This window comes from Anomaloglossus baeobatrachus, chromosome 1 (assembly GCF_048569485.1).
Source record: "Anomaloglossus baeobatrachus isolate aAnoBae1 chromosome 1, aAnoBae1.hap1, whole genome shotgun sequence".
Taxonomy (NCBI): domain Eukaryota; kingdom Metazoa; phylum Chordata; class Amphibia; order Anura; family Aromobatidae; genus Anomaloglossus; species Anomaloglossus baeobatrachus.
The window spans coordinates 622345792-622369826 of record NC_134353.1 but is presented as its reverse complement, the minus strand read 5'-3'; the positions used below and the strand labels follow the sequence as shown (position 1 = coordinate 622369826).

The 24035-nt window shown below is 46.0% G+C and overlaps 1 protein-coding gene across 1 annotated transcript in view; it reads left to right on the top strand.

Annotated features, from left to right (window-relative positions):
- LOC142245821 (hippocampus abundant transcript 1 protein-like) overlaps positions 1-4740 on the top strand; it is an 87404-nt gene extending 82664 nt beyond the window's left edge. The window contains exon 12 of the mRNA XM_075318796.1: positions 1672-4740. Within this exon, the coding sequence (XP_075174911.1) occupies positions 1672-1881 (210 nt within the window). The 3' untranslated portion in view covers positions 1882-4740. The remainder of the gene's footprint in view (positions 1-1671) is intronic.
- The last annotated feature ends 19295 nt before the right edge of the window (positions 4741-24035 follow it).

Sequence of the window (24035 nt, the reverse complement as noted above, 5' to 3'; positions counted from 1 at the left end):
TTCATGATCCGGAGATCAGTGACGCCTTATTTGTGCTCTAAGCTGACATTTTAAGAGTTACCAGTTTTTGGGTAATGCAATGTTTCGATCTCTTACTGCATTTTACTGCAATGTTGTGTCAGTTAAAAAAACGTAATTCTGCTATTTTTTATTTTTTCATCACGCGGTTTACTAATCGGATTAATTTATTTTATATTTTGAAAGATGAGATATTTCTGCTTTCTACAATACCAAATATTTGATTTTTTTTTTCTTTTTATATTTTAATGGGAGGAACTTTTCAACTTTTTTTTCATGTTGTTTTTATTTTTTTTCTCACTTTTATTGTATTTAGTCGTCCCTCTAGGGTACTTGAAGCTGTGATCACTTGTGCGGTGCAAAGCATTGCATCAGCACTGCTCTGTACAGCACAAATGCTGTCTTCCTCTGGATGCCAGGAAGTACATAATGAGAGAGACACAGGGGTTATAAGATGAACCTCGGCTGTCATGACCACCCATTGGCACCCTGTAATTCTGTCACGGGCCGCCAATGTGAGTGGGGGGGGCGCATGTTAAATCCCACTGTCAGAGATTGACAGCAGGATTTAACTGGTTAACAGCAGCAGGCGGACCTGCAATATACCCACAGCTGTTGACGGCTGAACTGATCAACCTCTGTGTGTAGGGAAAGATGTAGGCTCAGTGCGTGAGCCCGGATCAAAGGCGTACGACCCATGACGTAAATATACGTCAAAAGTTGTGAAGGGGCTAAAGGTGAGTGAAGGTTATTTTATATCATAAAGCTTTGTTTACCCCCATAGTTATAATAAGGCACTGGGAAATACAGGGTACCAGACCAGCAGGTCCTGTGTCAGGCACTTTGCGTATTCTGCCGCACTATTGGCTAATGCACCTTGAGCGACAGAGTAAGAATGAGACTCTGCAGGAAGGTAAATGAATGCTATGTTTAGTGACATCGAGGGGGTGGATTATGTCCAGACGATGAGACCTAATTGTGACAGGAGACCCCTACTGTCATTTTCTACGAATGTAACTGTGTCCTTCTCCGATATCACACAATCAACAGAGCGAGAGATGATTGAACAATCCAAGAATATTTATGCCAAGCAAATCAAACGGTCCATAAAATAATCCATCATACAGAGAGGAAAAATAGTCCAGAAACACGATTCTAGTCCAGTAAGATCATAAATGTCCCGTTGATCAGTCACACTCCTCCAGCTGTCCTTTTCCAGGGAAATCGGGGTTTCTCACAATCTCTCTGGGGTGCTGGCCGCAGCCTCAGCTTTTCCCTCAGAGGTTCAATCTTGCTTCTTCTCTCTTGTAAGTCTCACCCAGAATGACTAATCCCCCATGTAAGCAGAGAGTTTAGGTGGATCTCAGACCCCCCTTCCCCAGACCTAGGGACAGGAACACTACAGAGGGTGATTAGCTACAGACAATACAGTGTACACACAGACAATACAGAGAATGGACAGTGAACACGCCTAAAACACGAACCTACACAACATGATCATCATGATACACAACCCCCCCATATTTCACAATCACAGTAACGAAAAGGAGACCCTTTGTAGAATCAGTTCAACTGTTAGGTAGGCATTATGGTTGTGCTTTTTTATTTCTTGAAATACATTGCTAACTACTAATTTCTTTCCCCTTCCCTTAGGGAGTTATTATTCCTGGTCCACCATTTTTATTCGGAGCAATTGCTGTTCTCCTTGCTTTCCTGGTTGCCTTGTTTATCCCCGAACACAGCAGTCACTCCAAAAATGTGGTTGGTGGAAAGCACAACATCGGCAGCAACAGTCAGGCAAATAATCCAGACCGTGGGAGCAGTGAGGACATAGAACCCTTGTTACAAGACACCAGCGTGTGACCTGACACCCCACCCCTTCTAAACCATCTCTGGATGTCACCTGCAGTCAGAATAAAGGAAAATGTACTCAATTCTGCTGAAGAAAGAGGTCATTACACAACAGCAACCACAAAATATGGCATTGGAGCTCCATGCAGATGTTATATTGACTCCTTTATTTAATTAGTTTTTTCTTTTGTCTAAAATATCAGTTATTACCTATTCACTGCATGGGAGGTTGCATGTGTAGCGGATATCTCCAGCAGTAAAGCAACTAAAGGTTTGAGATTGTGTTTTCAGTTTATGCTACCTCGAACCTTGTCATTGCATTTTATATTGACTGTTGACAAAAAAAAAAATCCCTAGATATTGCAGTGACAGTGACTCCGAATGGTACCATATGCAAAGGAAGACCGTGTTGTTACACACCCTACAGTGCCTGCTATTACATTTGTGTTTGTTGTGTTTTTTTCTTTTTTTGTGTAGGGGAAGGTGGGGGGAAGACTTGGTTTTGCCTTTCTTGCTGCGTTTTCTGGGTAACCTTGTCTTCTGGAGTAACTCTGAAGTTATCTAGAACTTGTTTACAGAGATCTTACAAAGATGAACAGAATGCTGCAGGAATTCCCAAACCACCACTCTCGAATCAATCATGCATCCAAAACCTTTAGGCACAGGCTGCTAGGTCAGTCCAGTAGTAGATCAGTAGGCATCGTGAAGAATGCTGTGTCCTAAGTAACCTTTATGGATTGGAACGAGCTGCCTCATTGTCACATAAGGCAAGTTTTTGCACAGAGTATTGTTATATAAAATTGTATATAAAAATAAAAAGAATGGAAAGACGAGTGGAAGTATAGTGCAGTTCTAAGTAGTTAGCGAATATTTATATGGCAGCTTTCTTATGTTACATACAAGCAAAACTTTTCAGTTACTTTCTATCTGATAGCTGTTCAGACAAGCAACGTACTAGGACCGATCTTTTTTTTGACAATGCACCCAACATTAAAATATATTATTTCTAATGCTCAAACGCCATTAATGTGCATTGATTATAACGGTGCTTGGTCATGATGAAGTGATTGTATAGCTTGGAAAATGAAATGGTTAAATGTGCTAAAATATATTAATATACTTTGATTAAAAAAAGATGACCCAATCTCAAAACATCATAGCCGGTATTGGTTCCAACAGCTTAACGACCATCTTTATTTTCACCTAGAAGAGAGGTTCCTGTGTCTGCATGTCACCATTGATGTGTATGAAGGAGACTGGCTGACTGGCTTATTTCTACCACTAGACCTGCCCCCACTGTCTATGAATCGGCTGTAACCGAAAATGGGGTTGGCTTGGCTAATGAAGTGAATCCACCATATCCCTTCATATACCTGGTGATTTGCCACCCACAAGGATCTCCAGAACCTAAGATGGTGCCGCTGAGATTTGGAGATCATGACTCTTAATTTAAGTATATCAGTAAATTGTAAGCTTTTGGCTTAGATCACACAGCCATAGGATTTATTAGTCGGCTTATAGCTGTAGCTCCATGTGCCCATCCACATAGTGGACGAGTTCAGAAGTTACTTGCTTTTTACATGGACTAGTCTGGTCCATAAATCAGACCAAAGTAGAGCATGCAGTGATTTGCGAGGTCCGCATTAAAAGTAGGCAGTGTGCACTTAGCCAATTGGCTACCATTGGTCTGAGTCCTGTCCATTTATACACGGATGACACTTGGACCGAAAATACTCTAGTGTGAACGTACCCATGCACACATTTTTCAAGCTGGTCAACCTCAAGACTGGAGTCAAACGTGCATTTTTTTGAGCCAAAGCCAGGGGTAGGTTCAATGAGAATGGGGAATATAAAGGAAGAACTTCGACTTCTCCTTCCTGCTGGATCCACTTGATCTAAAAAAGTCATGTGTGTTTTCAGCCTAATTGTACTTAACTACTATATCAAAACTATAGGTAATCATGACAACATTCCTAATTTAGGGTGATTTCACATGGTGTTTTGTTTTATTTTTTGGGGGAAACTCCACTGCAATTTTTGATGCATTTTTGGTGCCAAAGCTAGAAGTAGATCCAGCAAGAAAGCATTATACGTCCTTTCTTTATATATTCTCCTTTTGCATCTACTCCTGGTTTTGGCTCAGACTGCATCACAAACTTGATGGCTGGTCGCTTTTTCGGAAACGTCCGTGTGGAACCACCCTTAGGAAGGCTTCCTACTTAATACAGGTGGATGCCAAGATCTACCTGCATGTCTAGTCTCTTTTTTTCCGGTCCAGATATTAAGGTCACCTCATTTATTACACCCCAGCCTTAACTGCTATGTAGAGTGCATTTGACACATATCATAGCCTTCATATATGAAACTCTTCCTACACTGCTTTGATGAAAGAGATATAAAGATTAATATTTTCTTTTTATAGCTCAGTCTTGAGACACTGTCGCGTCAGGTTTGTTTTTGTTCTTTATTTTTTTTCTTGAGAAGATTGAGTGGTTGGATGAAAATATACAGATGTACATGTATTTTTCTGAAACAGACACAGACAATTAAAAGTAAATAAAACATAATTAACGGAGCGCCGCTTTTAATGTTTTATATGTAGATATTTGTAAGAAACATTTTTCCCTACCGAGAGGCTGTGTATATCTTGTATTTATAACTGTAACAAGACTCTTGACTGAAAAATATATTGCTTTTATATAAAGGAATATCTATGACTCAAAATGTTTTTTTTTTCTTTTTCTTTTACATAAGGTATATATTTTGTGATGTTTTTTTTCCTTCAACGAAGATAACATACATTTTATAATATGCATTTGATTTTATGTCAACTCTGATCATGATACATAATAAACAAGGCATATTATACTCCTGTTCTGCTCCGTTGTAGCTTTAATTAAAGTGTGAATCATTTACTTCATGGCCCATCTCTCTTTTGTGGCTTTTTCCACCATAGTTTGTACTATTGACCAAGCTTACAAAATGGAGTCTGATTTTGCCAGAAACTTTTACCGAAAATGACATATTGACAAGACCTGACATCCTGTTAATTTTTTTTTTTTCCGTTCAGTTCTGAACTACAACTGTTAAAGGGAACCTGTCACCAGGTTTTTCCCTAGCCACCACCAGTGAGCCCTTATATGCAATACTTTAGAATACTGTATATAAGTGTCCAGGCCGCTCTGTGGATTGTAAAAAAACAGCTTTATTATACTCGTCTAGGGGGTGGTTTGGTCTGATGGGAGTCACTGCTCTTGGTCCGGCGCCGTCCTCCTTCCTGTGCAGTCACCATCCTCCTGCTCAGCTCCGTGTAGATGACGCGTACAATGTCATCCACACAGAGTCCTCTATGGCGCTCCTGCGCATGTGCAGTTTGATCTACCCGGCTGAGGGTTGATCAAAAATACTGTAGTGCACATGCATAAGCGGTCTTTGACCTTTTTTCACGCCTGCGCTTTACAGTACTTTGCTCTGCTCTCAGCTGTGCAGATGAAAATGTGCAGGAGCGCAGTAGAGACTGTGTGCATCACATAGGATGCGTCCTCCACACGGGGCTGGCCAAGAGGATGGCAATCAAAGAGTAAAACATCCAGAGAGTATTTTGGACTCCCTTCTACTAATTAGGATGGCAATGGGATTTATGGCTGCATCATCTGCAGAGCCAGGAATAATGCCCCCTCAAACTCAGCGCATAGAGCAATCTGGCTGAAGACCTGGTCCAGGAATAGCCACTCTAAAAATAAATTGTGTTCCATCCCTTAGGATTGGGGTTTTTCGGCCCTATACTAGACGAGATCCTGGAGAATGCATGTTATAAAAACAAAGGATTTCCAAAGGAGAGCCCAGAAGATATCAGTCCTTTCATAGGTTCCCTCCCTTTAAGAGACAGGAATACAAAGGGAATGGGAAATTTGGTAGTTAGAACTATCCCAAATGGGATAAAGCTAGAAGTTCCCTGTGTGGGTCGAGGCCAGGCCCTGGTAGATCATGACGGCATCAGGGTAGACAGGAGACTTAGCAATTTTTTGAAAGCGTGTCAGTAAATTTCCTCAAATCACTGGATACTTCTCACAATCTCAAAGCGATACAAGATAGAATTTTCCCAGCTACTACCAGAAAGATTCCTGCTGACAACCACCAGTCCCTGACCATACTTCATCTATTGATGGATTTTCCGAAATGGTTAGACTAAGAAGCTATAATCCCTGTCCCCGAAGCAGAGCTATTTCAGGTCATTATTCCAGTCTTTTTTCCATAATAAAGCCTTCGGGTAATACCATTCAATTAACCATTTAAAACACTTAAATTAATGAGTAGGGTACAAAAGATTTCGCATGAAATAAAGTTCAACCATCTCCTTAATAAACAAAAAGGCAGTGCACTCTGGAATTGAAGGAAGCCTATTATAATCTTGCTATCCATTCTTCTTTTAAAAATATTTGAAAATAACTATAGAGAAAAAAATAATAAACATTTTCCAGTTCTGATGCCTCAAGTTCAGCCTGTCCTCTGCTCCTCATGCATTCACAAAGCTAGTAGCAGCGATAGTAGCCTTCCTCAAACAGGAGGGCATAATCATAACTGGACGACTTTCTGTTGGTAGCAGACTGAGCAGGAATTGACATTGCATCGCGAAGTAACTTTGACAATCCTAAGATCTTTGGGATGGATACTAAACAAAAAGAAGTGTGACCTCCAACCGGCACCAAGAAGGTCTTTTTGTGGGTCCCACTAGATTCCTGGAAGAGGTCATAATTCCTTCCAAAAGAGAAGATATTGACAATCGGACCAGATCCTCCCATTTCAATGGGAAGAACTGTGTACAATCAGAGAGGCCATGAGTGTCCAGAGTCTTGATTACATCTTGTATTCTCCATAAAAAGCTGGAGGGGAAAGCGCGCAATAGTCTTACCCAGTAACACAGCAATAAGGGAATGTGCTCACCCCATTAGGTTGTGAAACTCACAACAAGCTGCTGCAGAGTCCACGAGCTGAAGAAGCCAAAAAGTCGCTGAGGTACACTATTAATGTGGAACTATTACTGCGCTGCTGAAGATACGACACACATCCAGGAGAGGTATAATACAAGGTGGTTTAATTCAACGCGTTTCGAAGTGTACCCTACTTCTTCCTCAGGAAATTCACCAATATGACAAACAACAACAGTAGCGCAGACTATAAATAGCTGCTAATTATTAAAAAAAAAAAGCCAAAGGAAACGCATGGCAATGATTCATTGGAATGGGTCAGAGTTCAAAAAGGAGGCATTTCTTCATTTTTCTCTATTTCTTTGTTTTTACTTGTGATCTAATAAATTATACAAAAAAAAAATGTGTATTTCTTTGCACCAGTCAATGCACATCTCTAGCGCCTCCTTTTTGAAGTAATTCTGGCAGCCTGGGATAATCAAAATAGATCCATAGACAGATGGATTACTCTGCCCCAATCATTAAGAAACTCTGCATTGGTGGACTCTCCCAGAAAACCTTCAAGAAGGAGTCCCTCCCTCCTATTATAATAACCACCGATACAAGTCAGTCAGGTTGGGGGGCCCAAAGGGGAGATCAGAATCGGCAGGGAAGATGGTAATCAGTGGTTCAAACCAGATCCTTAAATTACAGGGAGCGAAGAGCTCTCTGAGAGGTGCTTCAGGAAAATTAGACACGCCTCAGAGGTCATCATATAAGAGTCCTATAAGGACAACGTTCTGGTGGTATCTTTCTTAATCAGGGTAGTCCAAGACAACTGCTCCAGTCTCTTGCTTCAGAAAGTTTTCGGTTGTTGAATATACAGTAGTTCTTTCCATCACAGCAGTCCACTGAAGAGAATTGGAGAATCATATTGCGGATTACCTAGTCTAATGACAGATGAGAGCATCCGTATAGGAGCTCAATGGGGAAGTATTCCAGCAGTTAGCTCAAAAGTGGGTAAATCCTCAATTAGATCTTTTCACCTCCAGGGGATATGCGAAGGTGAAGAATGTTCTTTTCCCTAAACCCAAGAGACAATCTGGTTGCAGTGGACACTGTGAAGCAGGTCTGGGACATAGACCTCTCATACACTTTCCTGCCTCTTCCATTAATGCACAGAATTCTAAGAAACATCCAGGAAGACCAAGGCACAGCGGTCCTAGTTGTTCCCTTTTAGCCAAGAAGAAATTTCTTTACCATGTTGAAGCGGTTGCCTTTGAGGATCCGGTCAGATTTACCTTGAACAATGGCCTTGAAGGATCTACTACATCAAGGTTCATTGTTGCATCGGAGTATACAACGGCTACATCTTTCAGCCTAAAATCCTGAGAGGCAAATCCTGAAAGCACAGTGACTTTCCGATCAAGTCATGTTTTTTTTTTTTTTTCTTTTCTCTTTCTTTCTCTCAATAAGGGTCTTAGACTAAGCACTTTGGAAGGTTCAGATATCCGCTCTGTCTTTTTTTTTACTTTTCTCTGGCCTGTCATCCCTGGATTGCTAGATTTTCTAAGGTGATACAGAGATTAAGGGTCACATTAACCCCTTAATGACCAATAACGTACTTTTGCCTTTGTTGCCTCCCTCTGGTTACTGCAGGCTCCGCACATGTCTGCTGATCTGGAAAGCAGACGTGAGGCTAACAGACGTGGGTGGATTGGTGGCGTGGTTGGTTAACCCCTTAACTCCAAACATTGAAAGCCCAATTTAAAAGGCTTTGGCGGGGATCGCACCATTCCGCACTTCCAGCGGCTGCCCCGTGACTCGATCACCCGGCGCCGATGTATAAGGGTATGTGCGCACGTGTGCGTACTACATGCAGTTACGCTGCGTTCTGCACCGCAGCGTAACTGCATGCGTCCTGCATCCCCTGCACAATCTATGGAGATTGTGCAGGAGCCGTGCGCACGTGGCATGTTAGAACGCAGCGATTCGGCTACTTGCCGAATCGCTGCGTTCTAAGAAGTGACATGTCACTTCTTTCGTGCGTTCTGCATGCTGTCTATAGGGAGAGGCAGCATGCAGAGCGCACGAATCTGCCGGCACCATGCGCTTCAGAACGCAGCTTTTCAACTGCGCTCTGAAGCGCACATTTTCGGTGCGGTGCAGAAGCGCACACGTGCACACATAGCCTTATAATGATAGCGTCAGGTCAGCAGATGGTGCCAGCTCTCACAGGAGATGAGTATTTCAGCTGATCAGAGCGATACTGCCCAGTCATAAAGTGCTCTAGGGGGACTAGTAAAACCAATGAAAAATGTAAATAAAATTTTTATAAATATGAAAAAATAAAAAAACCCATAAAGGTTCAAATCATCTGCCTTTTGCCTCATTGAGAATAACACAATAAAAAAATATACACATTTGATATCTCTGCTTTCAGATAAAGCCCGATCTATCAAATTATAAAATTTGATTGGTACATGGCATGGCAAGAAAAAAAAATTTCAAACCCCAAAATTACGTTTTTTGGTTGCTGAAACATTGCATTAAAATGCAATAACAGCCGAGCAAAGTGGCGTATCTACAGAAAAATGGTGTAATTATAAACGTCCGCTCAAGATGCAAAAAAATAAGCTGCAGATCCTGACAAATGAGAATGCTACGGGTCTTGGAAAATGGCGACAAAAACGCTATTCTTTGTTTGGACAAATTAGTAACATTTTTTTTCACCACTTAGATAAAAGTAAATGTATACATTTGATATCTACGGACGCGTACCTACCTTAGGCATCATACTGACATGTTAGTTCTACCATATAGTGAACAAGGTAAATTAAAAAAAAAAAAAACATTGGGGAATTTCACTTTTTTTACTTTCTCATTGGGAATTTTTCCTGTTTTCCAGTATACTACGAGGGGCTTCTGATAAGTCTTTGGCTTTACTCAGAAAGAAACGAGAGAGGATGATGAAACTTTACATTTATTCCACATACTCTCCACTGATAGAGGGGGGGAGCCAGCACGATCTGAAAGTGGCATGCATCATATAAAAAGTGCAAATTCACAGATTTATTCCAACTGTACTATAATACAAAATGAGATTTTTAGCAAATAATGGATCAATTTTTTGAGCCACCCCTGCCACGTCATGGCAAATCTCAATAGCGGTGTCCTACTCTATATTATGTATTTCATGTGCCATGCAGCCTCCTAAATAAATTAAAAGCAGAACCATATTGGATAACACATACCTGTAACCTATATATAACCGCTTCCATGTCGCAAAAAAAGGCAACTGCAAATAAAAGGCAGCCCAGGTCTCAGCATGTGCAGCAAACGCCACACATACCAGGACAATGTCAGAACTAACCTTCACAGTGCCAGACCAGAACCCATAAATAAAGGCGGACCAGATCCAAGTATGGTGCTTAATTAGCAATGCCTGTGGAAAAGGGTGAGGCGGCTGAATGTGAACAGCCACCAACAGGAGGAATATATTGCAAACCAAAGTCAGACGTGCATGGCATGGTGGTGGTCAGCCACCAGACTAATGTAGCATAACTACTACAAACAAACAGAGGGGGGAGCCAGCATGATCTGAAAGTGGCATTCATCATATAAAAAGTGCAAATTCACAGATTTATTCCAACTTTACTATAATACAAAGTGAGATTTTTAGCAAATAATAATGGATCAATTTTTTCACCCACCCCTGCCACGTCACGGCAAATCTCAATAGGGGGTCCTACTGTATATTATGTATTTCATGTGCCATGCGGCCTCCAAGATAAATTAAAAGCAGAACCATATTGGAGCACACATACCTGTAACCTATAACCTGTAACTCTCCACTGATTTTAACACACTTCTTAAATTGGTATTCCAAGTCCTGTAAGCCAAGCAAAAAGAAGGATTTTGGTTCTGCCTCAAACCAGATATCCGTAGCAACTATGGCATCAGAAATGGTGTGAAATTTAGTACCCTTGAGGTATTTCTTCAGGTTTGGAAACAGATGATAGTCGGAGGGAGCTAGATCTGGTGAATAAGGTGGGTGGTAAAGCAGTTGGAAACCTAGCTCTGCCAGTTTTGCCGTGGTCGCTTGTGCAGTGTGAGCGGAGGCATTGTCTTGCAGGAACAAGATTCCTTTGGACAGCTTGCTGTGCCTTTTGGCATTCAGAGCTGCCTTCAATTGGTCCAAAAGTTCAATGTAATACCTTGCATTGATGGTGGAACCCTTTTGAAGGTAGTCCACTAGCAGCACGCCCTCCTTATCCTAGAACACAGACACCATGGCTGATTTTTGCACCCTGAACTTCATGAACTTCTTTGGACTAGGAGAACCACTGTGCATCCACTCTTTTGATTGCCCCTTGCTTTCAGGGTCATACAAATAAATCCAGGTCTCATCCATAGTTACCAGTCTATCCAGGAAGTTCTTATCAGTCCAGAAACACTGACAAATGGACCGGGATGTTTTCACTCGCATACTTCTCTGATCTGTTATAAAACATTAGGGGACCCACTTTGCAGATTAGCTTCCTCATATCCAAATGTTAATGGATAATGATACAAACACGTTTACGGGAAATCTCCATGATTTCTGCTATTGCTTTAGCTGAAATTTGTTGATTCTCCAGTATGAGGTTGTGCACAGCATTGACGATCTCCGGAACAACAACCACTCTCTGTTTTCCAGGACGTTCCTCATCATTGGTGCTGAAGTGATCCATTTAAATTTGGCAACCCAGTTCTTAACTGTGGGATATGAAGGGCATTGATCCCCCAATGTCTGCGACATATCACCATGAATATCCTTTGCGGACTTTCCTTGCAGAAACAAGAATTTTATCACTCCTCTGCTCTCAGTTGATGTGAATATCGCATTAGACTCCGCCATTTTGTTTTCCCGCATGCGTAGAACACTGTTGCCAGAAGCAACAAACACAAAATTTTGAAAACATTTATTAGACATGTGATGTAACATTCGTTACCAGAGAAACAAAAAAAGATTACAAAGCCAATGACTTATCAGCAGCGCCTCGTATATGGTAAAACTAATGGTCTCATTCAAAAGTACAACTCATCCCACAAACAGTAAGCCCTCATATCTCAATATTGACGGAAAAATAAAAAAGTTATAACTCTCAGAAAAACGGGAGGAAAAAATGAAAAACGGAAAATAGCCAGGGGGTGATGGGATTAAGGAAATCAGTCCCCCTTTGGATCTTAACCTAGTTCTAAATGTTCTCTGTAAGCTCCCCTATGAGTCTATAAATCAGATTTCTATTCGCAAGCTCTCCTTTAAAATTGTCTTTATGGTGGCCATTAAAACAGCAAAGAAGATAGGGGAGATTCAGGCTCTATCAACTAAGGATCCTTACCTGTGAATCCTGGATGAACGTGTAATTGTTAAGTTAGATCCAGCTTTTCTCCCCAAGATGATTTCCACATTTAATCTAAATCAGGAATTTGTCTTACCATCCTTCTGTCAGAATCCAAACAAACAAAAAGCATGCCATCTGCAGCCTATGGATTTTATAAAGACAGTGCTGACAAATATGGAGGCAACGCGGAACTGGTGATTGGACTCAAATCTTTTCATCCAGTTTGAGGGCAACAAAGGGGTAGAAACCTTCAAAGGCAACCTTAGCTCGGCAGATTAGATCTGCTATCTGGTTAGCATAGTCTTCAGAAGGTAGATCCCCTCCATCACACAGCACCAGATCCTGAAAACTAAAACCATTACAGTTCTTGGAAAATGGCGACAAAGGCACCATATTTTTATTGGTCAGCACAGCTCCTCATATACTATGATTTCCCCCAGAGCCACTTATTTGCTGTCCCTACAAAACCTTTTATTTTTTTCCCCACCCAGCCCCTCATTTGATGTCCCCAATAAGCCGCATTTTGTTTCAAAATAATATAATAAAAAAAGCTTGTATCCAGGCTCCCTGTCCACCGCAACTGCCGTCTCCTCCACTGAATAGCTGTGAGAGCTAGATAGCATAATGCAGTGATGTCATCACACCGCCTTACATCCCCTGTGTATGCTGTCTCCAACACAGGCTGGAAGTAGCCTGCATCCTGATGGAGTTCTCGGCAGTTCAGAGAGCTGACTACAGCCTGTCTGCTCTTGTCCCGTGCAATGCTCACAGTAATTGTATGTGCATCTTGCAGATACAAATACATATTGAGTGCAGGCCGGAAGCAACAGCCAGGGCGCCGACTGTGAGCACAGTGAATGGTGTCAGCGATTCTCTGACACCGGTCACCTATATGCCTGCATTTTGGCCTTCAGTCTTTTGCATCCCTGCACCACAAGGAGGTGATGGGTGGTCGCAGGTATTCACCAATGTCAGTCTTTTTTTTTCTTCTTCAAAGTGCGCCCCCCTAGAGGAGGAAAGTGTAAGCTCTCTAGGCGGTTGCCTAACCTACCTACTCTTCGTCCTGGCTCTGATTAACATTGTAGCAGCGCTGGGGCCCTGGGTTCAAATCCCAAGAAGGACAACATCTGCTATGAGTATGTATGTCTCCTTGTCTTTGAGTGGGTTTCATCTTGGTACTATGGTTTCCTCCAACACTCTAAAGCGGGCTTTACATGCAACGACATCGCTAACGAGATGTCGTTGGGGTCACGGAAGTCGTGACGCACATCCGGCCTCGTTAGCGACATCGTTGCGTGTGAAACGCACGAACGACCGTTAACAATCAAAATTACTCACCTAATCGTTGATCTTTGACAGGTCATTCTCATTCCGATTATTGTTGCTGTTGCAGGACGCAGATTGTTCGTCGTTCCTGCGGCAGCACACATCGCTATGTGTGACATCGCAGGAACGAGGAACCTCACCTTACCTGCGGCCGCCGGCAGTGAGGAAGGAAGGAGGTGGGCGGGATGTTCGGCCCGCTCATCTCCGTCCCTCCGCTTCTATTCGGCGGCCGCTTAGTGACGCCGCTGTGACGCCGAACGAACTGCCCCCTTAGAAAGGAGGCGGTTCGCCGGCCACAGCGACATCGCTAGGCAGGTAAATATGTGTGATGGGTGTAAGCGATGTTGTGCGCCACGGGCAGTGACTTGCCCGTGACACACAAACGATGGGGACGGGTGCTTTCACCAGCAACATCGATAGCGATGTTGCTGTGTGTAAAGCCCACTTAACACTGACCATGTTACACACACTACATGCCCAGATACGGTAGTAAAATGTTAAAATTATGTTTGCCGGTTATTACTGGCTGATGTTTTATTTCCTCTTATACCACATATGTCACATACTGGCCTATGATGCTATTCTGTATGGAGGACTATGTGGGGATCATTATTCTTTATAGAAAACTATTTGGAGCACATTATTTTGCATGGAGGGCTATATGGGGCCCATTATTCTATATGGAGGACTATGTACTGTATGTATTTGAGTTTGATATCTCTCCCCTATACTTTGTCATCTACTGTAGTCTTAAGGGGGCTTGACACACTATGAGATCGCTAATGCAAAATCGTTGTGGTCACGGAATTGGTGACGCACATCCGGCCGCATTAGCGATGCCGTTGCGTGTGACACCTATGAGCGATTTTGCATTGTCGCAAAAACGTGCAAAATCGCTCATCGGTGACATGGGGGTCCATTCTCAAATATCGTTACTGCAGCAGTAACGATGTTGTTCGTCGTTCCTGCGGCAGCACACATCGCTCCGTGTGACACCGCAGGAATGAGGAAGCTCTCCTTACCTGCCTCCCGGCCGCTATGCGGAAGAAAGGAGGTGGGCGGGATGTTACGTCCCGCTCATCTCCGCCCCTCCGCTTCTATTGGGCGGCGGTTCAGTGACGCAGCTGTGACGTCGCTGCGACGCTGAACAAACCACCCCCTTAGAAAGGAGGCGGTTCACCGGTCACAGCGACGTCACCGGGCAGGTAAGTACGTGTGACGGGTCTGGGGAATGTTGTGCGGCTATTAAGGCTATGTTCAGATGTTGCATTTTTGCAGCATTTTTTGGCAGTGTCTTTAATGAGTTTGATGCAAATTAAAACCTGATTTTACAGTCTGAGCAAAAGCGATGAGATTTCAGAAAGCTAATGCACACAATTGTTTATTTTGCCAGACTGAAATGGGAAACTGCTGCACTTTTTTTAAATAACTTGATGTGTGAATATAGACATAAGGGGTGGAGCAGGCTGTTTTTCTTTCTAGTTAAATCTGCCTTAGAAACGTGTCATTATACAGGAAAGAATAATTCCTAACATTTTGTCCATTAAAATCTATTTTATTGTCACTTTTGTATGTTTTATTGTCAGTCTCTTAAAGGGGCGTAATACTCTAACAACATTGTTTTCAGCAGCGTCTTGGGAGTCAGAGATGTGGCCAGGCATCTTCTCCTTGCTGTTCCCATTCTGTTTCAGCGGTGTATGAAACCATTTCAGTGATTTCCAGGCCCACCTCCTGGGGCTCAGGGATACTCGTTTCCCATTTACTTCTGTGAAGCCCCGCTAGTATGTGTCGGTGCAGTACCTTCAGGGACTCCACGTGGATGGAACAGTCTGGTCACAGGTAGGGAACCTTCTTTTAGGATTGTCGTGACGCCACTCTCAGTATTGCGGTCAGCGGGGACCGCCACTGCAGATTAAGGGATGCCTGGGGCTGATGGTGGGTGCAGTCAGTATATTAGCCCCCTGAGAGTGAGGCAAGCCCCAGGCCCCGGTGTATGTGTGTGGGACCACAGGTCGCAGAATGACTCAAACACAGTCCAAGAAGTCTTTCAACGTGTTTACTCACTGTTTGGAGGTCACGGTGAGATGCCCGGGCGACACTGTGATAACCAGGTTGAACCAGGAATTCCAGGAGGCCGTTCTGAGGGTAGCTGTCCACTCGCCTTCCTTGCACTCTTTCTGTTTTAGGAGGATCCTTTGCTTGAAGCGTGGTAGGACCCCTCCAGGGAAGCTGTTACCACCCTGCTCCCCTCTCTCTGGCTCGTCTGCCGGCAGCGTGGCCTTGGTGGGATGGCTTCTGGCCCTGTCCCCTTATGGGCCTGGTGATTGCTGCTTGGCTCAAGCTCTGTGTAGTCGTGGTGAGGGCATGAAGCACCCCCCCCACCTGTAGGTTAAGCAGCTCTGGATGATCTGCTGCCTGTACTGGGGACCTAGTTCCCCTTGTGTGCTCGGATACCGGGATCTCCGTACTCAGCCACCCTTCTCTCTGGATGATTTTCAGGCCGACCCACGGTACTCCTTTCTCCCCCGCTTTCAGCTACTGCACTCCTCAGGACCTGTCTGACACGAGAGCTCCTCTGCTCCCTTCCACACACTTCAACTTCTCCCTCTAGACTCCCCACTTCCTCTCTCTCTCTGCCCTGCTTCCTAGCAACCAGCCCCTGAACACACCCCCAGCTGGGAATTGAAAGTTAACTCCTTCTGGCTACCCAAGGGTCCCCTCTGGTGATGTGGGAGACCTGGTCACCATGTGTTTGTGTGTGCACCTCATCCTGGCCTTTGGAGATTACCTGGAAGCATTGTTCCCGCATGGGTGCAATACTCTGTGGTGCCTGACCGGGTCAGGGGCGCCACATTCCCCCTTAGTTATCATCAGCACGTCCTCGGGCTGCAAAGACAAGAGAAAAAGGTAAATACAAACTTTTCCCACACAGGGGCAATTATTTACATTTAAACATACCAGGTACCATTCCACCACCAACCACCCACATGTCCGAACCCCACCCAAAAACCTCCAGGAGGTAGGTCGCCGGTCCTTTTGGTGACCAGGGCTGGGCCATCACATTCCCCAGACCTTTCCTCCAATCTTCCTCTCCTGAGGAGAGTGGTGTAAGGTAGGCCCCATAAACAGGCGTACCCGCTTCCGAGTGTTGGAGGGCAGGCCCCATAAACAGGCGTGCCCCCTTGTTGGTGCAGAGCCATGCCCCTCAACAGGCAGACTCTGTGGTTGATACCAAGAAGGCAACTTTTTACAATGCAAAGTTTGTGGTTAAAGCCAGTTCATAACCAGTGGTCTAACATTTTAAGGAGGTCTCACAATAGTCCTTGTGGGCACATTTCGCTTAAACGTTACCTAACTGTAAACAGGTTAAACATTACCTTTCATACCGTCACTTTGAACTAAACTGTACTTTCTCTATAGCGTAATGGGAGCTGACCAAAGTTGCTGCGGGTTGACCTACGCAGTACTATACTGTCATCTGTCTGAGGTTGTGTCCTCCCACCCGATGTATGTGTCTCAATGTGAATAATGGGTGTACTGGGTATTGATACCAATGCATGGTCTTCTGCTTCAGCTACATTTGGCTCTTCCAGGTTCTGAACAGGTTCTTCTGGGTCTCTTACTTCTCCAGATTGAGGGAATGTAATAACCGGAATAACTACTGCTCCATTGTATTGAGGCCAACTTGCTGGAAAATCTCCAAGTACAGTATGGATCATCTTTTCTTTTGGTTCTTGAACTGGCAAAGGGTTGGGACTTTCTTCAGGGATTCTTAGTTGTTCAGGACATTTCTTTAAGCGATCTCTAGAAACGACAGCTGTTGTTTTTCCTCCATCTTTGCTGATAAGGCATGTCTTTTCATTGCTAAGCGTCGATGGTAACACAGTATAGGGTTCTTCTTCCCAGTGATTGTCAAGTTTATGACGTCTTCTCTTTCTTTTGAGAACTATATCTCCTGGCATCAAAGGAACAGCAGGTGCTTTTCGATTGTAGGCCTTTTCTTGTTTCTCACGCTGCTGAGTCAGGCTTCGCTCCACACACTCTTGTACTTTCTTGTATTGGGCTTGGCGGTTGGAATCCCAATCAGCACCTTGTAGATGGTCTTCAGGGGTCTCAACTCCCATTTCCAGATCTACTGGCAATCTCCCTGGTCTGGCCCTCATCAGATATGCCGGTGTGCAGTTCGTGGAACTCACAGGGATGTTGTTATACATGTCCACTAGATCGGGCAGTTTTTCCGGCCACTGACTTCGTTCTTCTAGTGGGAGCGTCTTCAGAAGGTCGAGAATGATGTGGTTCATCTTCTCACACATGCCATTGGTCTGAGGATGGTAAGGCGTAGTACGGATCTTCTGGCAGCCGTATAGGTTACAAAACTCCTTAAACACTTCAGCTTCAAAGGCTGGTCCTTGGTCAGTGAGCACTTGATCTGGATAGCCATGTGGTCGACAGAAGTGTGTCTGGAAAGCTTTGGCTGCAGTTTGACCTGTCAAGTCCTTGACTGGTACTACCACCAGGAATCTGGAGTAGTGGTCAACCATAGTGAGAGCGTAGTTGTAGCCTTGTCTGCTGGGTGCCAACTTTACATGGTCCAGGGCCACGATCTCCAGGGGCCGTTTAGTTTGGATTGGCTGGAGTGGTGCTCTCTGGCTGGGCTGGTCTTTTCTTCTAAGATTGCAGGGCCCGCAGTTTCGACACCACTTCTCTAGGGCAGATCTCATGCCCACCCAGTAGAATCTTACTTTAAGTAGGGCCTCCAGTTTCTTCCAACCAAAGTGGCCTGCACCATTGTGATAGGCTTCTAGCACCATCCTCGTATCCTTCTGTGGTACAATCACTTGCCACACCTTCTCATGCGTCCTCGGGTCAATGATGCTCCTGTAAAGTTTGTCTTGATAGATGAATAATCGACCCCTCTCCTTCCATAGGTACTGTGCCTCAGGTGGGGCTCCTTTGTCAAGGCTGGCGCCCGGCTGGCTGATCAGTTTCTTTACCAAGCCTACCGCTGGATCATTTTCCTGGGTCTCCTTCCAGTTGTAGTGAGGTAGTGGGTTCAGGGTCACCTCTTGGCGGTTGGCACGCGACTGCCGACACTGTTTTGCTCCATGGCGATGGAACGCTGGCAGCTCAATCTCTTCAAGATCATCTACATCTTCACCCTCGTCTGCTAGGTGAGGCATCCTGGACAGAGCATCTGCGTTGCCGTTCTTGCGGCCAGCTCGATACTTGACAGTAAAGTCATAATTCGCCAGTCGGGCTACCCAACGCTGCTCCATGGCACCCAATTTAGCAGTATCCAAGTGGGTCAGGGGGTTGTTGTCCGTGAAGACAGTGAATTTGGTGGCTGCCAGGTAGTGCTTGAACCGCTCTGTGATAGCCCATACCACGGCCAGGAACTCTAGCTTGAATGAGCTATAATTCTCCGGGTTTCTTTCAGTAGGCCTGAGCTTCCTGCTGGCGTAAGCAATCACACGCTCTTTGCCTCCCTGCACCTGTGAAAGCACTGCTCCCAGTCCTACATTACTGGCATCTGTGTACAGTACGAATGGCAGACCGTAGTCAGGGTAGGCTAGGATCTCTTCACCCGTCAAGGCCCCTTTCATTTGTCTGAAGGAGTGTTCTTCTGCTTCTCCCCAGTGAAATGGCGGGCCGGAGATCTTTCCTCTCTTCTTTGGGTGGCCTACCAGGAGCTCTTGCAAAGGCGCTGCCATTTTCGTGTAGCCCTTGATGAACCTTCTGTAGTAGCCTACCAAGCCAAGGAACTGACGTACCTCCCGGACGGTAGTAGGTGTGGGCCATTCCTGGATGACTGTGACCTTCTCTGGGTCCGGTGCTACTCCTTCTGCACTGACCACGTGACCTAGGTACTGGACCTTTGGCTTCAGTAAATGGCACTTGGATGGTTTCAGCTTCATTCCATATCGGGATAGTGCTTCAAAGACTTCAGCCAGGTGTTTCAGGTGGTCCTCGTAGGTCTTGGAGTACACGATGACATCATCCAGGTAGAGCAGGACGGTTTCAAAGTTGAGGTGCCCTAGGCAGCATTCCATAAGCCTCTGGAAGGTCCCGGGGGCATTGCAGAGTCCAAATGGCATGCTGTTGAACTCACAGAGGCCCATTGGGGTGGTGAAGGCCGTCTTCTCCCGATCTTCTTCTGCTACAGATACTTGCCAGTAGCCACTAGTAAGATCTAGGGTAGAAAAGTAGTTAGAGGCTTTCAAGGCAGCGAGGGATTCCTCTATCCTTGGCAAAGGGTAGGCATCCTTGTGTGTTATCTGATTTATCCGTCTGTAATCCACACACATCCTCATCGTGCCATCCTTCTTTCTTACCAGGACCAGGGGAGCCGCCCAGGGGCTACAACTGTCCCTTATGACGCCTGCCTCCTTCATGTCCTTCAGCATGTCCTTTGTGCGCTGGTAATGGGCTGGTGGAATAGGCCTATGTCTTTCCTTAATGGGAGGATGACTGCCTGTGGGTATGTGATGTTGCACCCCTTTGATCCTACCAAAGTCTAGTGGGTTCTTACTAAAGACCTGCTCGTATTCCTGCACGACCCTGTAAACCCCATGTTTCTGGTAGTCGGGTGTAGAGTCAGTCCCCACGTGTAGTTTCTGGCACCAATCCTCTAACTGCTTTTGGGAGGTCTCACCCTCTTTTGAGTCAGCTTGTGTCAGGGGACCTACAGGTGTTATGGCGTCATCTGAGCATGTAAACAGTTTGGCTATGGTAGCGTACCTTGGTAGTCTGGCTTCCTCCTCCCCACAGTTCAACACTCGTACAGGCACTCGTCCCTTGTGTACATCAACTACCCCCCTGGCTGTCAGAATCGTGGGCCAGTGGTCTGAATGAGTGGGCTCTAGTACAGCCTGGTAGTCTTGTCCTCTGAGACCTACCGCTGCTCTACACCACATCATCATTTCACTCCGTGGGGGTATCACAATGGGGTTAGCATCCATCACCCGTACACTACCAATCTCACCGCCAGTCTGTTTTACCTGTTGCTTCCTCAGAATGATTCGGATCTCTTTTTGCAAGGCTCTTTGCGACCTGCCCTCAGCACCTTCAACAATCTGGTGAAGCAACAACAACACTTCCCCTAGGCAATTTTCTATGACATTAGTGCCTAAAATCATTTGCGGGTTCCTTTCTCTAATATCAGTGTCCACAACAATCAGTCCTTGTCCCTTCATTTCCTGCCTTCCCACCTTTATGGTTACCTCTTTGACCCCGATCTGGTCTATAGGTTGTCCGTTGGCAGCATAGATGGTGAGGGAGGGGTCCGGTGGTCGGAGATCGTCGTCCGACCAAAACCTACGATACAGGACATACGGGATCGTGGTTACCTGAGAGCCGGTGTCCAATAATGCCGGGGTAGGGATCCCATCCAGGGCGATGGACAGGACAGGACGTCCACCCACGTACTGACCACGGCAGCGACTTGGGCCTGATCTTCTTAATCCTGAGGACTGGCCCCCGGCCCCAGGTTTGGCTCGTTTAAAGGACAGGCCCTTGCATAGTGTCCTGCCTCCTGGCAACGACGACAGATGGGTTGTCCAGATGAGTCATAGCGATCACTGCTCCTGCCTCGGGTTGGGGGACCTCTTCTCCTCCGCATCCAAGGGACGTCCTCTGGGTTGTCAGCTAGCAGGATCCGATGAGGGACTTTGGTCTCTGAGGGCAACTGCACTGCTTTCAGGATTTGTGCGACGTCCTTAGTGAGCTGTTGCACCTGGGAGGATAGTGTATTTATGGTCTCTGCTGGCGTGTTGAGTCCTTTTGCAGTTACCAGGGCCTGCGAGGAGGATTCCGCTCCTGCAGCCGTGGAACTGGCAGGCCATGCTGGTGCGACGGGGTCTGTGTCCACAGGAGGTTGGAGTGCTTTCACTGCCCTGTCTTTCAGAATGGCAAAGTCCACGTCAGGGTGTTCCAGGGACCACAGCTTCATCTGCTTCCCATCCTCAGGAGAACGCAGGCCCCGCAAGAATTGTTCCTTCATCATCCGGTTTCCTTCCTGATCACTGACAGGGTCCACCAGCTTGAGAGCCCGCAGTGCAGCCTGCAGCCTGAGGGCATAGGCTCTTATGCTATCTTGGGGCTTCTGCCGGCAGTTATAGAAGTCCGTCCTCAGCTCTCCCTCGGTGCGGTGTTCAAAAGCAGCTGCTAGTTTGGCAAAGATGGTCTCAACAGCGCTCCGGTCATCATTGGTCCAGGACTCAGCTTCCAATTCTGCTGCCTCAGTCAATTGTCCCAGCACCACAGCGGCCCTCTGCTTACCAGTCATCGCGTGCATGTCTAGCAGGGTGCTGATCTTCTTCTTAAACCCGGTCAGCGTGTCTATTTTACCGGCGTATTGGGGCAGCCATTGCGCTCCTGGGACATACAGCAAGGAAACTGGCATTATGGGGGAGATTTCAGCCGGCGCGGCTGCGACCGCGGCACCGGCACCAGGCGCTGCTGCGTCCAGCGCGACGGGGGCTGGCATCGCTTGGGCTGCGTCGCCCTGACCAGGGGCATTACCTCCTGCAGCGTCCATTTTTCTTCAAAAATCTCCGCGCCCCCTTTCCACTTCCTGGATCAGAACGCTCTCTGAATTGTGGGGGTTCTGGGGCGGCCACACCTCTTCGTGGGCGGTGCTCTTCTCCCTCGCGCGGGCTGCAGCGCGCGCTTTTGAAGATGGCAATATGGCGGCGGTTCAATTTTTGCGGACGGACCTCTGAGGCACACGGTCACCTGTCTGAACAGGTCTAGTCCTTATCCTGTTCGTGACGCCAGAAGTTGTGAAGCCCCGCTAGTATGTGTCGGTGCAGTACCTTCAGGGACTCCACGTGGATGGAACAGTCTGGTCACAGGTAGGGAACCTTCTTTTAGGATTGTCGTGACGCCACTCTCAGTATTGCGGTCAGCGGGGACCGCCACTGCAGATTAAGGGATGCCTGGGGCTGATGGTGGGTGCAGTCAGTATATTAGCCCCCTGAGAGTGAGGCAAGCCCCAGGCCCCGGTGTATGTGTGTGGGACCACAGGTCGCAGAATGACTCAAACACAGTCCAAGAAGTCTTTCAACGTGTTTACTCACTGTTTGGAGGTCACGGTGAGATGCCCGGGCGACACTGTGATAACCAGGTTGAACCAGGAATTCCAGGAGGCCGTTCTGAGGGTAGCTGTCCACTCGCCTTCCTTGCACTCTTTCTGTTTTAGGAGGATCCTTTGCTTGAAGCGTGGTAGGACCCCTCCAGGGAAGCTGTTACCACCCTGCTCCCCTCTCTCTGGCTCGTCTGCCGGCAGCGTGGCCTTGGTGGGATGGCTTCTGGCCCTGTCCCCTTATGGGCCTGGTGATTGCTGCTTGGCTCAAGCTCTGTGTAGTCGTGGTGAGGGCATGAAGCACCCCCCCCACCTGTAGGTTAAGCAGCTCTGGATGATCTGCTGCCTGTACTGGGGACCTAGTTCCCCTTGTGTGCTCGGATACCGGGATCTCCGTACTCAGCCACCCTTCTCTCTGGATGATTTTCAGGCCGACCCACGGTACTCCTTTCTCCCCCGCTTTCAGCTACTGCACTCCTCAGGACCTGTCTGACACGAGAGCTCCTCTGCTCCCTTCCACACACTTCAACTTCTCCCTCTAGACTCCCCACTTCCTCTCTCTCTCTGCCCTGCTTCCTAGCAACCAGCCCCTGAACACACCCCCAGCTGGGAATTGAAAGTTAACTCCTTCTGGCTACCCAAGGGTCCCCTCTGGTGATGTGGGAGACCTGGTCACCATGTGTTTGTGTGTGCACCTCATCCTGGCCTTTGGAGATTACCTGGAAGCATTGTTCCCGCATGGGTGCAATACTCTGTGGTGCCTGACCGGGTCAGGGGCGCCACACTTCCAATATGCTCATTATTCGAGACATATTAAGAGGGTCATACCTTCTGACCGTGCACCCCTCCCCCACTTGCCACAGGTAATCTTATCCTATATAGCAGGTTCCTACTTGCCATACACAGAATGTTTTTAACCCAGAGAGAGGCTTCAGCATAGTTACGAGATATGCCGTGAGGTGGCAACTGGGCAGATATACAAATGGCCATTTATATATGCTAAATATCTCATTTTTCTTAGATTTTCCTCAGCAGTAATGCACGTCCATGTTCACACACTCATGGTTTCCATACTTTAGCATTATCAGAGTGCAAACTGTCTTTTTTTGTACATTATTCGAGACAAGCACCTGAGCATTAGAAACTGTTCGGCTTGAGTACCGAGCACCCGAGCATTTTAGTTCCCACCAATTTAATATCAGTGCAGTTTGATTTCGTGAATGAAAACATACAGAAAGTACCTCTCATGATGAAGTGCATAACATCATCATTCATAGCTTCGTTATCTAGTTAACTGCACGTTTCCCTCCTGCCACCTAGTGTCCATTTGTTATAATCATTGAAGAAGTTACAGAATATAGACACTCACAAACTCACTATATTTTCAGCTTTTTTGTAAAAAAAAAACAAAAAAAACCTCAATTAGATGGAAGTGTTTTTACATGTTTTTGGTGGTGTTTTGAA